Source organism: Hylobates moloch, unplaced genomic scaffold (genome assembly GCF_009828535.3).
Source record: "Hylobates moloch isolate HMO894 unplaced genomic scaffold, HMol_V3 SCAFFOLD_4, whole genome shotgun sequence".
Classification (NCBI taxonomy): Eukaryota; Metazoa; Chordata; class Mammalia; order Primates; family Hylobatidae; genus Hylobates; species Hylobates moloch.
The window spans coordinates 64,034,443-64,049,313 of NW_026652279.1; the positions used below are offsets into that span (position 1 = coordinate 64,034,443).

At 35.9% G+C, this 14,871-nt stretch overlaps 1 protein-coding gene across 4 annotated transcripts in view; it reads right to left on the minus strand.

Moving 5' to 3' along the window:
• The window catches only part of EPHA6 (EPH receptor A6), a 960,796-nt gene that overhangs the window by 279,937 nt on the left and 665,988 nt on the right, over nucleotides 1–14,871 (minus strand). Inside the window, exon 1 of one of the 4 annotated variants that reach the window (XM_058437625.1) lies at nucleotides 4,527–4,584. The exons of the other annotated variants lie outside the window; for them this stretch is intronic. Coding sequence (XP_058293608.1) covers nucleotides 4,527–4,566 — 40 coding nt within the window. The 5' untranslated portion in view covers nucleotides 4,567–4,584. Of the gene's footprint in view, nucleotides 1–4,526; nucleotides 4,585–14,871 lie in introns of those variants that run through there. 4 annotated transcript variants of the gene reach the window in all.

Sequence of the window (14,871 nt, forward strand, 5' to 3'; positions counted from 1 at the left end):
TTAGTTTTGTAGGAGAAAAATGTATCATTTACTCACATAAGTAGCATCTGTTGAAAGCAAACTTGTCCCTAAAAAGAACCACACTGAAATCCATAGTGTAAAATAAAATGTATTTGTGACTCGCTGATTGGAAATGATCCTTTGTTTAATTGTGAGGTTGTATTCTTGGACAAAGATAAATATATTAAAATGATATATTTCATTCTATGATTTGGGAAGAAGTATACTTCCTTAAGAGGAAGCAATTATCCAAAAAGAATTGCAAAATTGTAACTGAGCAACAGCGCTTGGCATAAGTTGTGATGACATTATTAAGTGTGGTTTGTTTCCATCTAAAGAAAAAAAAGTGAAATGCTTTACTTAGAATCTAAATACTTAAAAAAGAGATTTCATATCTTTAGGAAAGTGTCAGAGAAAGGCAATTTGGCTATTTTTAACCAAAGTATTTTCTTCTATGGAGGCATATGATTTTGTCTCCCTGTAATCAAGATTATTTTAGTTTATATTTACATTTCAAAGTAAAATCTGTTATTTGTATTCTGTGTCATTTTCTGTGGAATAGATTTTTAAAGTTAACTCTTTCTGTTATGAACATATTTTTAAAGTTACTGAAGACAGTAGTTAATGTGAATTTTTAAATAAAGCATCTCACAAAAAAAGCTGCTCAGTGAAATTGTCTTCATCATTTCACCAGAATGATTTCTTTAAGCATAGCACAAATCTCAAGAAAGCCATGAATTGATGATACACAGTAAATTAGTTTTAAAGTTTATGGACAACCAATATAGGAAAATTCTCCTCTCAGATCATGTATAGAAATCAGAATTGGCTTAACTTTATGAGAATTTAGCAACACGTAATGGAGATTAATTAATCTGCACATTCTCAACACCACATTCTCATGCGGACAGAAGAGTATGAGATACAAATGAAAGCTGAGGAAACATATCTTCTAGATGAACATAAACTTGTGACTTTGTAGATGATATTGTTATCATTTGGGCCACATGGATTTGAAAGCATAGGGTTATCCTTGATTTTGCATTTTCCTACAACTCCAAGTCCAGAGTCAAGTTTTTCATCCTGCCTCTATTACCAGTGACGCAGCCTCCTGTCAGGCTTCAGCCTCGCAGGAGTAGACTAGTTTTATCCTTTGCTATTAGGTTGCCTTTCCACAGTATCTCTTCAAAATCCATCCACATTATATGGACAGATAATTATTCTTCACAATAACATTTTAAAATATTGAGAACATTTCCCATTGCCTGGAAGGTAAAATCATCCCTTTCCCATGTATCCCATTCTCAGAGATGTTCAGGCAAGAAACCTTGGACTCAGCCCTCATCCAGTTCTCTCCTTCACCTTCCAAGTTGATCAGTCCTGTCCCTTATAATTTTAAAGTATTTCTTAGATTCTTTCTCATTCTCTCCAACTCCCACTGTATTTTCTTAGTTCAAGTACCCATATTATCACATGTATTTGAAACCAGCTAGACAGCAGGCTCAATTATGTGATTCAGTTGAATGATAGAAAGCAAGACAAAAACAAATAAAAAAGATTCTCTAGAACGACATCTGACTGAGGTCCACATACTATAAAACAGCTTTGATACCTCACAGTTTTACTTCACACATATTTATTGATTTTCAAGTTCATAAAATAGTGTAGTAGGCAACAGATTAGGAGATAGGTTGGGGAGGCATCTACAGAGAGAGTGTTGAATAGAATTGCACACTGCTAGTCAGACTGATGGAAGAGGTGGAAAAACTGAAAATCTGACACAAGATTCCGAAGTGTACACTAGTCAGGAGCCAGGAGTTTAGGATCAAATAGCCCTACAAAATTCAAGGAGCGTCAATTAATTCACTATGTTTTATAACTCAATACATTCATATGATCATTCGATATTAATTAGAAAATACTGAGATAAGTCCAGTATATTTTATTTCAAAGGACAAGAGTTTGGGGATGCATGATTAAAAAATATTTGCCTCCAAACTATTATAAAGTTATAAAAATAATACTTATAAGATTAAACCCTGGCCAAAAACTTAAATTACCAAAATGATTTATTTCCTGAGAGTTTCAGTTTTTTGACTCATCTTTCCTATAAGCCTCTTGAGGACAGGATAATATGTTTCAACCTTCTATATAACAAGGGATTAGCATAAGCCATACATAGCATAGGTATTAATACATGTGTATTGTTTGTGAAGAAGAGATAAAAATCACATTCTAAATATAAGGATAAAATGCCCTTGGCTAAAGAACAGTTTTCTTACTTGATTTGTGTGTCAATAGTAACGCTTAAACACGTTGTAATTTTACATTACATTCCCTTACATATTTGTATTTTGTAAATCAGTATGTACAGAGGTAAATTAATAGAAAATAAAGTGGGTAAATTTCTTTTTCCCTAAATATCCCTGCCTAGGCTTTGAAAAAAAGTAAAAATAGTCAACATAGTATTATACTGATATATTACTTTTACATTCATTCAATATTTGATGCTATCTACTCCAAGGAAAATATATATAAGATTAGAAATAATAATTTATTCAGAAAAAAATTAATAGAAAATAATGTGGGTCAATTTTTCCTAAATATCCCTGCCTAGGCTTTGAAAAAACGTAAATATAGTCAACATAGTATTATATTGACATTTTTCTTTTACATTCATTCAATATTTGATGCTATCTACCCAGAGAAAAAGTATCTCTAAGATTAGAAATAAAAGAGAATAACAAGAGATTCTCTTTTCCATTCAAGTAAACTGATTACTGATTTCTCAGCTGGATGGAAACAAACCTCATGGATCATTTCTGTTGAAGCAAAGACCCTTACCAGGGATCATACTTTTTTTTTTCAGAAAGTGATTTCACAGCTGTGCCTTCTTCTACTCCTCTGCCACTTCTCCAGAAAGAATACAATTCAGTACATCAAACTGTGGCTACACTGAAACACCAAAGATTATGAGATTCTCTCTTCCTGATGACCTCAATTTACTTGTCAGGTAAAAATGCCAAATGACACAGAAGTAATTGGAAAATGTGATTTTGGTACAATTTGATGGAGAGGCAGGAGTAGAGGCAAATAGTGCAGCGTAATGAAGTATTTTCTGACTTTTTTTTTTTTTTTAAGAGATTTCTGTTTTCATTAATGAATGGTCAAGATGCCTTACCATAGGTAGGCTTCATGTAACAAATTTCAAAGAACAAAGAAAATGACAGAGACGTTTAAACACCTGAAACTACGGTCAACATCCTAAATGTCAAAGATGTAATTTGTAATTGTCTGTATTTCATATTGCTACTGGCAGTTGAGATAGGTCTTGAGAACCTTTTTCTCAAAGAATATTTATATCTTCATGCATATATCTTTCATCCTTTAAAAAGTCTTTTAAGATCTAGTGTAAAATAGGATTTCCATACAAATTTCACAACTTCCCTGGATCACGGACCTGGAACCAATTATGTTCAATTTTAAATACTATTCACCATGTGCCATAATATTAATAGTAGATATTTGCACATTGGTGAGCATATCTATGCACTTGGGGTTATAGCTTCTTAATATAACAGTTACTGTGGTTTGAGATAAAGAGCTTTGTAATGAAATGGATAATCATTAGGGATCACAAATTTCATAAGTTGTATGAACTGTATAAACTTAGATTTATTTGGAGTCTATTTTTCATAGAAAAAATATTTAAAGAAAATGATTTTAAAAACAGAATTACTTAGAAAAAAATCTAAATAATTTCTTGAGGAAATTCTCATTCACCAACTCATTATTCACTCAATAACAACAAAAATACCATTTGCTAAGCACTGTGATATAGAGCTTGGGGAGATGAAGAAAACTGAAGTGTGATTTCCTCATAGCGTTTCTCTTTAGTGAGAGAGATAGAGATGCAGATCTTAGATGTAATACAGAAACATTGGTGCTAGAATGGAGGTATGTGTGAAGGTCACAGGACAAGAGTGGGAGAGTGGTAATCTCCACAGAAAAAACGAAAGGAAGGTTATAAAGAAAGTAATTCTTAAACTAAATCTGGAATGATTCGAAGAAATCTGCAAGTCACCAACCTGGTGAGTAGATATTGGACACTGTAGCTTGAGGAAACATCACAAATACTACGAAGATACAAATAGCACAACATCTTCAGGAGTTTATATGTACTTTGAGATGCCTGGGACACATACCAATACGCACAAGAGAAAGTTGGAGAGATAGGCAAGGAATAGGTCATAATAATTTAACTGAAACTGACCCCAGTCAGCATCCTTGAGTTTTTCTCAAGTTACTATTAATATTCAGACTCTAGAATAGGGTATAGGCAGATGTTAGTTTAATGAAAATTGCCGTTTTTACCAGAGACATAAACTCTTGCAAATATATGAGAATACTGAAGACAAACCCATCAGAGAAGAAAACAGAACTGAGACTGAGACATTATTGAAGACATCATTGGAGAGCCCGGATTTGGCCTGACCCTCACCCTACCCCTTTGACTTTTCAGTTACCTGAGGCAATCAAGTGCCACATTTCATTAAGCCAGTACATTTCTGTCACTTGAAATGGAGAGTCCTATGTAACATAATGAACCAAGAGAAAATAATTAGACTGGATGTAAATGCTGATATGGGGCAGGGCAATGCAGGACTTTATATATGCAAACTAGGTATAGTTACTTCTCATTATTATGTTGCTTGAGGGGAATGTTTTCTATCTAACTTTACTGTCTTCTTTTGATTTTGATGATAAACACAGCCTCCCAAGTCTGTTTGCCTGGTAACTGGATGGATAGGATTGGAAGCATAGGGTGAAAGGGAGTGGAAATGTGCTTACCTTTCTAAAACAACCTTTTTCTATAGAATGACTAACACATGTGCCAGGAGATATTCCAATTTATTTTTCTTTAATAGACGGATAGTTTTGGGGGGAAATGAGTCCTGTCTGTCCTATATCTAATGGGTCTCATGTATCAATTTAATAAAAATTGCATGGATGCAAAAAGAAAGAAAAAAACAAATGGGCAGACAACATTTCTGGCAAGTATAGCAAGACAGTATGTTAGAATGTGAAATAATTTGCTTAATTGAAACCTATCTAATTATAAACTAATTATCATCAAAATACTGGAGCTAAATTCCTGTGGAAGGCTTCTAGTGAATTTTCACAGTTTATGATAACATGAATTTGAGGCTACAGTTGTCCTTTATTTGGCATCAGTAGAACTATTTATGGAAGCTCGGCTAACCATCAATGCCAGGTGCCAATTTTTCTTAGCGTTATGGACCCAAGTATGTTTCCTTTAGGACCTGCTATTGCTTTATGCCAAAACTCATTTAACCATCTCCTGAAAGTGAGTAAGTTCTAAGGGAAGCTTTTGGATCATTGTTTGAAGCCTGTTCTGAAGAACACCAAACTATTTACCTCAAACAACCTCTAATCAATCACCAGGATTAATTCTGGAGAGATTCAATGGGAGACTACTCTATTTTAAAAAGGCCAACCCATGAACAGACACTTCTCAAAAGAAGACATTTATGCAGTCAAAAAACACATGAAAAAATGCTCATCATCACTGGCCATCAGAGAAATGCAAATCAAAACCAGAGTGAGATACCATCTCACACCAGTTAGAATGGCCATCATTAAAAAGTCAGGAAACTACAGGTGCTGGAGAGGATGTGGAGAAATAGGAACACTTTTACACTGTTGGTGGGACGGTAAACTAGTTCAACCATTGTGGAAGTCAGTGTGGCGATTCCTCAGGGATCTAGAACTAGAAATACCATTTGACCCAGCCATCCCATTACTGGGTATATACCCAAAGGACTATAAATCATGCTGCTATAAAGACACATGAACACGTATGTTTATTGTGGCACTATTCACAATGGCAAAGAGTTGGAACCAACCCAAATGTCCAACAACGATAGACTGGATTAAGAAAATGTGGCACATATACACCATGGAATACTATGCAGCCATAAAAAATGATGAGTTCATGTCCTTTGTAGGGACATGGATGAAACTGGAAAACATCATTCTCAGTAAACTATCGCAAGGACAAAAAACCAAACGCCGCATGTTCTCACTCATAGGTGGGAATTGAACAATGAGAACTCATGGACACAGGAAGGGGAACATCACCCTCCGGGGACTGTTGTGGGGTGGGGGGAGGGGGGAGGGACAGCATTAGGAGATATACCTAATGCTAAATGACGAATTAATGGGTGCAGCAAAACAACATGGCACATGGATACATATGTAACAAACCTGCACATTGTGCACATGTACCCTAAAACCTAAAGTATAATAATAAAAAATAAAAAATAAAAAAAAGGCCAACCCCATGGTGGCACAAAACTATGGCTCCATCAATTTTTTCAGCATCTTTTCAATTATTTACACCCTGTTTCTCCTTAAGCCATGTGTGTGAGGTCTCCAAGTTAAATAATTTACATTAGCAGCAAGAAGGTTTTTGGCACAGTATTGCCCTATTTACTACTATTATTTTGAAGAAAATAAGATTGTTTAGTTATGCATATTGATTTTTTCACAAAATTTTGACTTCATTGCCTAGGGAATTGAGTTAAGTAAAAAATGAAGCTTCATATTAGGATCTACAAATGTGGGAGTAAATACCTTTCTAAAACAAATGAAAGGGAACATTTCCTGACATATCCATTCACCTTGTGTAATATAAAAACAGTATTGTGTTTTACTTATTAATTTTTAACTAGTATCTTCACAATATGGCACTGATTTTAGACAAACTGGGTATTTGCCATCATGGCAGATAGAAAGATAAGAAAGATAAGCATCTTCCTACATGCTGATGATATGGGTGTAATTTTCAACAACAAGAATTAACTTCAGGATACAAATAATTCTGCTATCCTACTGCTGCCAGAAAGAATTGAGCATCACCAACTTTATCAAAATGAAAATCATTTTCTTTGGCAGACAAAAGGCAATTGATCAAAACTTCACACAATGAGACAAGGTATTTCCATTTTGTACAAGCATATTTTTTCTATAGCTTATCCAGGAAAGCATAGTGCAGAGCTACGCAGTTCAATATAACTTTTTCCATGGGAGCATTACTCCTCGGGTTTCTTTTTGATGACTTGCAACAACACCTGCTTTGAAAAATTTCCAGGCCAGAATCATCTTTTTTCACAGTATCCTGTGGTGTGGGACTCTGAACTCTCAATCTAGAGTATATCTAATGGTGGGGGCAGATTCAAATCTGCTTCCTAAGGACAATCTTTGCTTTGCCTGCAGCCCATTTTAGTGTAAATGTGGAGAGGTTTTATTTTTACTTTTGCAAAAACACTGGTTGGGCTTCTCAACATTTATAGTGGAAGGATTTCTCTATTGCTTCACCGTATTTTTGTACCATTTGTATCATCTATTGATATGAAAGTAGATAATTCACATTCTAAGCACTCATTAAAGACCGACCTCAAAATTCTTAGTAAACATCTTCTGAGGTATCTGTTCAGCCCTGTCTCTGAAAACTCCCTCCACCCACAGGGCAGGAGTTTGGAAGACTGTTTTCCCTGTCTCTGGCACCCAGCCACATGCATTGGATTACTGACGGAGACCTGACCCAAACTGGACCAACCACATTCCCTCTTGCAGGAATTTGGGATTAGGATTCACAATCAGTTTGGCAATTTTCATGCATGGTTGACACTAAGGGAAATGTGATTTATAAGCCATAGACATATTTTCCTAAATGAACACAGACACAGGTAAAACCAATCTTCAGAGCACAAAACAGAGATGAGTGGCTGTGCGGATCAGGAATAAAAGCTGTCTTTCCTTTGAAGAATTTTCCAGTTTCTTGTCTCAATCGTTTTTGAAGCCTGGTCTGGGACATTTCTTCATTCCTCTTTGCTTAACCTAGCTCATGGTTTATGTGATATCTGCAATCAAAGGGTCCTATTAGATTATTATAATTTTAAGTTCCTGAGTAACAGACAAAATTTTTAGAAAATAAATTTAAAAGGTAACTCCTTTCATTTACTTTCTAGGTATAGTTTGTCTTTTAAAGTCTGTGTGCATGGAATGAATTAAGTACCTTCCTTTCTCCCATCATGGAAAACTCATCTTCAATCAGTGAAACTTTACCTTGGCTCTGTCAAAGGTTGTAGTCAGAAAATGTCATGTAAAAACAAACAAAAAACTTTTGTATTTGTTGAAAAAGCTGCTTGAGGCCATTTTCCTCAATGGCCTCTATAAATCTTTCTTAGAACATGTCCGCTTCATGAGTGTATGATAACTTTTCTGTTCTCTGGCTGCTACTGGAAATTTCAGAGGCAGAGATGGCACATACATGTGCATCTCTAGTAATGATTATCAGAATGACACTTTGTGCCCTCTTGTGTATATGGACCTAATTTTCTATTTTAGTTCTCATCTATTAAACATTTTGTGCATACATTTTAAACTGCCTCAAATGCTCTTAGGAAAAAGAGAAATGCGGATTAAAAAATCACTATTCCTCTGTTTAGTCCTCTGAGAAAGCATCCTTATAAAAATTAAAACCAATTTAGATATGTTATTATACATATGGGGAAAGTCGTGCTACTTACTGCTTTAAAAAGCATTAGGAGATATACCTAATGTAAATGACGAGTTAATGGGTGCAGCACACCAACATGGCACATGTGTACATATGTAACAAACTTGCATGTTGTGCACATGTACCCTAGAACTTAAAGTATAATAATTTCTTAAAAATTCATCTTTTTGTTTAAAACATGAAATTTGGACTATTCTTGTATTTCTCTCATCTCTATTGAGTGACATTAATAACTTAAATTAGTTATATATATGTTTGGGACTATTCTGTTAAACAATAAGTAGTTGTCAAAGATTCACAAGGATTCAAAGGCATTCTGAGCTGCAGCACAGAACGTGACAGAAAAAAGAGGCGCGTGACAAAGGTAATTAGGAAGCCCCAAGTCTTTTTGGTGTGTTCCTACTTGGTGCTCTGTTTGTCTGTCAGATAACTTGGAATAACTTAGAAAAGAATGGAGTAGCCTTCTTTTCAGTTATTATGCTCAGTAAACAAAATGATTTTATTCAAGTTCAAATACTTTCAAAACTGTGTCTATCCAATAATTTGAAAAGTAAAATCCTTCTTCAAGCAAGATATTCTGTGTTTATATTCAAGAAGTGATAACATACCTAATACCTATTCCGAGCCAAAAATACCATTTTCAATATATTATTATACTTTAAGCTTGTTTTCGGGTAAGTTGCTTATTTCTGTGCAAGGAAATTCATGAGATGGCTATTATTTTAATTTTAAAAAATTTATAGTGGAGTAGGTGGCTATGATACATAAGTCTTCTCATTTCCACTTGAAAACAGAGGAGGATTCCACAGAAGCTGTCCTACAAAAGCTCTTTTGCCAGAATTACACTCTTCTTCTTTTTTATTATTTCCTTTTTTCTTTACGTAGGTGAGTAGCAGCTGATTCACAGCACAGGGTGGTCCAAAAAATCATACTGAACTCAGTGGAGTTTCTCTCAGAAGAAGGGTAGTAATTATCATATTAAAAAACACGTTTGAGAGCTTTTATGTGTTCTCCATAGTTCCAAACACATATGTTAACTTATTTAGTCTTCAAAATAATCATATGAAGTGGTAGTATTATTACCTACATTTAATAGATGGAGAAACTGAGGCACAAAGAGGCTAATTAACTTGCACACGGTCACATAGTTAGAAAGGACAGAACCAGAATTTACTTCCAGATAGTCCAATTCCTGAGTTCGAGCTTCTAACCACTGTCCTATGTTGTCTGTTTGCGCTGAGACATTTGATGTGTTAAGTGTTTAAAAGAAGAGTAGGCCAACTTCTAAATAATTTGATTACCATAGAAACAGTAGAGACAGTGGTTCTGGATCTACAAGGTGATATTGCTGGAATGGGCCTAATGGAGGCCCCCTGGCTTGCCTACTGTGCTCACTAAGATTTGGTACCTCAGAAGTCAAAACGTGGAGTTTCTTTAGCTGAGTCAAATTGTCCAGTGCTTAAGCCCTGGGAGGTCAACATACCTTGGGGAATTCCACTCCTCCTTTTATGTCACCTGTATAAATTAAACAAAAACTAACACCAAAACTGACTAACTATCTTAATAGTAAATTCATGGGTATAAAAAATAAAATATCAGGAGAGGAATAAGAAAACGATTTGATTGCTTTTATATGGTATCTATATGCAAGAAGGTAAAGAACATTTTTAAACACTATTTTGAAGCTATTAGAATGGAATTTAAGATTCAAAACTAGTAACAATAATATCAGTATTAATAATCATTTATTGAGCTCTAACCACATGATAGCTGGATACTCTTCTGTTGTTAAGTACTTTACATGCATTGAATCACTGTATACTCACAGGAACCTTAGAAAGTAGGTGGTATCCTTATATCCATTTTCCAGATGTGGAAACTGAGGCACAGAGTGGTTAACTGACTTATTCAAAGTCCCCTATTTGAGATGTGATCAAGTCAAAATTTAAATCCAAGTTTAAGTAAGTACAAAGCTTGAACTTTTACACAAAATTCCTCTTTGCTAATTCTCTTTTGCAATTTACCTGCGAAATACCTGCCAAATTGAATTGCATGAATCAGTTGCTAACATAAAAATTTTCTTTCTTCTTTCTGCTTGTATAAGTTCTTCCTTTTCTTCAAGACCAAAGTAAGGCCATCCTCCCTGAAGTTTTTGCCAGTTGCCTAGTTTGGAGTAACAGTTAGGATTATGGTGATAGTTAACTTTGAATGATCACGTGTTACTTGTGTCAGATACTGCAGTGAGTACTTTTCTCACATTAGGAGGCAGATACTTCCTATCCTCCTTCTCAGCTTTACTCTTCACCAGAATATCTCTTATTATCTGTCTTAGATGGGGTTTACTGGGACACAGATTCTGCAATGGAGCTTGGCTTGCAGCATGTTTTCTGGGGAGTGACCTCAGCATGAACATGTGGGAGTGCAGGAAGCCCATGGAAAGATGCAGCTGTTGACTTGACACGTGGTAGCTGCAAAGACCTCAGCAGACCCCAAGGAGTGCTGGAGCTGGGATGGTCTTCTTCTGGGTTGTCTTTAATTGACACAATGGGCATGGGTCTTTGTACATCACATTGAGGAGTCTTGGATTCTGACTGTCCCCAGGAAGAGGGCATGACCCTGGGGCATGCAGCTTCTTTTGGCCAGGGGCAATGTCTGCAGCTATGAGCCTTCAACTATGAGCTTTCAGCAGGCAGAACTCCCACTAGTTGGGTCCTGAAGGGAAAATCTAGGCAAAACACCACACCTCTGCATATAAAATGTTTTGCTTATTGTTTGTTTGCTGTCTTTCTCATCTCTCTAGAATATAAGCTCCAGGACAGCAGGGATTTTTGTCTATTTCTGCTATAGCCTGAGTATGTACAGAATGGGTTCTCAAGAATATTTCTGAATGAATGACTCTACATACAAATGAATAAATTTCTAGTTTTCCCATGAGGAAACCAAAACATAAATCAACTACATTGCCTTCCTTAGGTCCCAATACCTGGAGAGTTTCACATTTTTAGAGCAAAGGAAGATAATATAGCATGTTTGCTTTATTTCATTTATGGTTCTAAAGAGGAGAATGCTCATGAGCCAAGAAACCAAGTCCTATGATGCCTAATTGAATGTAGCATCTTTTCTTTCACCAATTAGAATGTACAGCTATGTTACTGAGCCTGAGACAAGTGCCTTTGCATGGCATGTTAGTTTTGGTGTCTAACTTTCCATTGCTAACATATCACCATTACCCCTAGCTATCTAGATTCACTAAGTTTCCCAGATAACTTAATATCTAGATTTTCTTGGAAGGTTTGACTTGGGATGGCTTAGCTCCAGTTTTCTCAGAAGGTTCTGGTGAGCAGGTCATAATTTACTGCGTCTTCAGAAAGTTCACAGACCAAATATGAACTGTCAGAGAGACATATGCAGGCTTAAATGCTGGCAGAGAGCAAGCATGTATTAGAATTTAAATTGATGATTCCCAAGGTTCTAGCACCTTCAGTAGGTGAATTTTTTAAGGCTAAAATAGTCTTTAGGGAATTTGGAAGTTATGAGAGATATAGGAGTGTCAATGAAAAAAGATATTTGGAAGGTTTTATTTTTAGTGTGACAAAATGAAGGTGAGGAAATAATTAGATGTGTTCGCAGTGGTTTCAGGGAAGTCAGTTACGGGAAGCTCACTGTGACTGGATTGCCTGTCTCCAAAACTACATACAGCTGGAAGAAAAATAAAAACCTAGGAAATTTGAGCCTCAGTAGCAAGGTAAGGATGGCATTGCATGGTCCTCACTAGCCACACATCTTGTGTTTCTTGTACTGAGATCATCATCCCCACCATTCCTTGCTGCCGATCTTGTGCTATTTGAGGATGACATTGGTTCTCTAACCAGGGCTTGCAGCCAAATAACCCAGAGGGCTTGTCAACACAGAATGCTGGGTCCCACACCTAGAGTTTCCGATTTAGTGGGTCTAGTGGGAGGTCTGAAAAATGTGCATTTCTCTTCTGTTCCCAGGTGTTGCTAATGCCTTTGGCACAGGGCTCACTTTTTGAAAAGCACAGTTCTAGCTATACTGATATTCTTCCAGTTACTAGAAAGCTCCATGCTCTCTTTGATCTCTACACTTGCACACATACTGTTCTGTCTAAAGAGAGCAAAAGCTCCCCTATTCTCTCATCTGGTCCCTCCACCCTCACTGCACCCCTACTTTCACGGCCAAGTTTGACTTAACCTTCAAGTTTCCTTTAAGACATTACCTTTTGGCAGCTTTCCTTGACACGTTTGTTTGCATTTTTCTCCTTGTGCTCCCTTATACAATACATATTGCCTTCTACTGGAATCTGGTTTAATATTCTGAACTTCTCACTAGCTGTTGTGAAAGCAGGGAACTGGTATATCCTTTTTAGTTTTTGAATCCCTAGTGCCTACATCTATATCTGGCCCATTTATTAATATGCTTTGATTGAGTACATGGGTGAATGAACAAGTTGAACAATTAAACATTCTTCTGCTTGCTTTAGCTTTTACTGCTTTGTCTCAAGTGCCCTTCTCTTTCTCCTCCATATTAAATTTAACACAAACTATATCAAATTTTAAAACAAATTATTTTTAATTCCAAGGGTAACAACTTATGTAACAATATTTAAAATAATGATAATTTCATTCCTTTATCTCAAAATGGGAATAGGAAGTATATACGAATATATGTATTATGTATATGAATGTGTGTATATATGTACATATATATACACACACTTATGTGTGCTAAATTCAGTAATATTGCCATGTTTATTGTTGATGGAATTGCCAAAATTATTTGTTGACAAAATTATTTAGTCTGCTCACTGATTATGTATCCAGCAAATATAAGATAACTAATTTAAAAAAACTATAGTGCAAGAGAATTTTTAAATGAATGCTGTTTTCCAGAAGCATAAGAGAACATGAAATTCAGTTTGATGTGAATCAGCTATTTTATATCTAGCAGTAAGATTGCCGTATTCTGCTCCTTTGCCTATCTTTATAGTACAGTAATGTGCTCACACATGTCATGCTTGGGTTTGTGCACACACAGCTAAATCTTTTAAGCGCTCCTGCAATTTTGCCAAGAATTCTTGTTACTCAATTTAAATTTCAAGGGAACTACTGTTTCCCTTGAAAAAGTAAAGTGTAACATGAATACTTAAGCTGCTTCTATTTTTTTTTTTTGCAACGGAGTCTCGCACTGTCGCCCAGGCTGGAGTGCAGTGGTGCGACCTCGGCTCACTGCAAGCTCTGCTTCCTGGGTTCACGCCATTCTCCTGCCTCAGCCTCCCTAGTAGCTGGGACTACAGGCGCCCGCCACCACGCCCAGCTAATTCTTTTGTATTTTTAGTAGAGACGGGGTTTCACCGTGTTAGCCAGGATGGTCTCCATCTCCTGACCTCGTGATCTGCCTGCCTCGGCCTCCCCAAGTGCTGGGATTACAGGCGTGAGCCACTGCGCACGGCCCTTAAGCTGCTTCTTAATTCTTCATACAGGCCTTTGTAGAACTGGCTGGGTTTATTTTATAAACATTTGTCCATTCAGTATTGTGACTTAATGGTGAAAAAAGCACAAACAGCTGTTTTGCATTGGGCTAATACAAATTGAGAAGATGTTACATTAGATAATTTTAAATGATTTTTATTGAAGACTGGCACCATGCAAATTAAATTTTTTTAAACTATGTTTTTATATTTTGACATAAACATAATATTTAATATTCATATATTTTATATGAAATACTTTTAACCTGACTTGGACATTTTTACAACTCTTTCATGCAATTCTCAGATTTTTTTTCAGCTCTGAAAAATAATGGATTACCATGTGGATAGAATTTGACCAGGACATAAAATTGTAACAGGAACCAAAACCCCATGCTATGTGATCCTTCCAGTCTGTGACTTCCCAAAAGTCAACTTCATCTCAGCATCATGTATTTCTACCCTTTCCCCATAAGAACCACATTTATATATCATCGCTATGATACTCTACAACCAGCTAGAGCTCCCCTAATGCTTTAAAACATCATTCTATCAGTACTTACTAAACAACACAATACTTGTATTCCCTACTTGAGCTTAGTGCATGACCATGCAACAGATGAGGGTGAGAGGTCAGCCACAATTAAGAATCATACCAGCAGTTCTCAATAGGCCTCCATATTGTTATTAATATAATGAGAAATTAGGTTTTCTTCACTTTGCCTTTGATGTTTTTCTAACAACTAAAATACGACTTTTGATAAGCCATATCAAAATA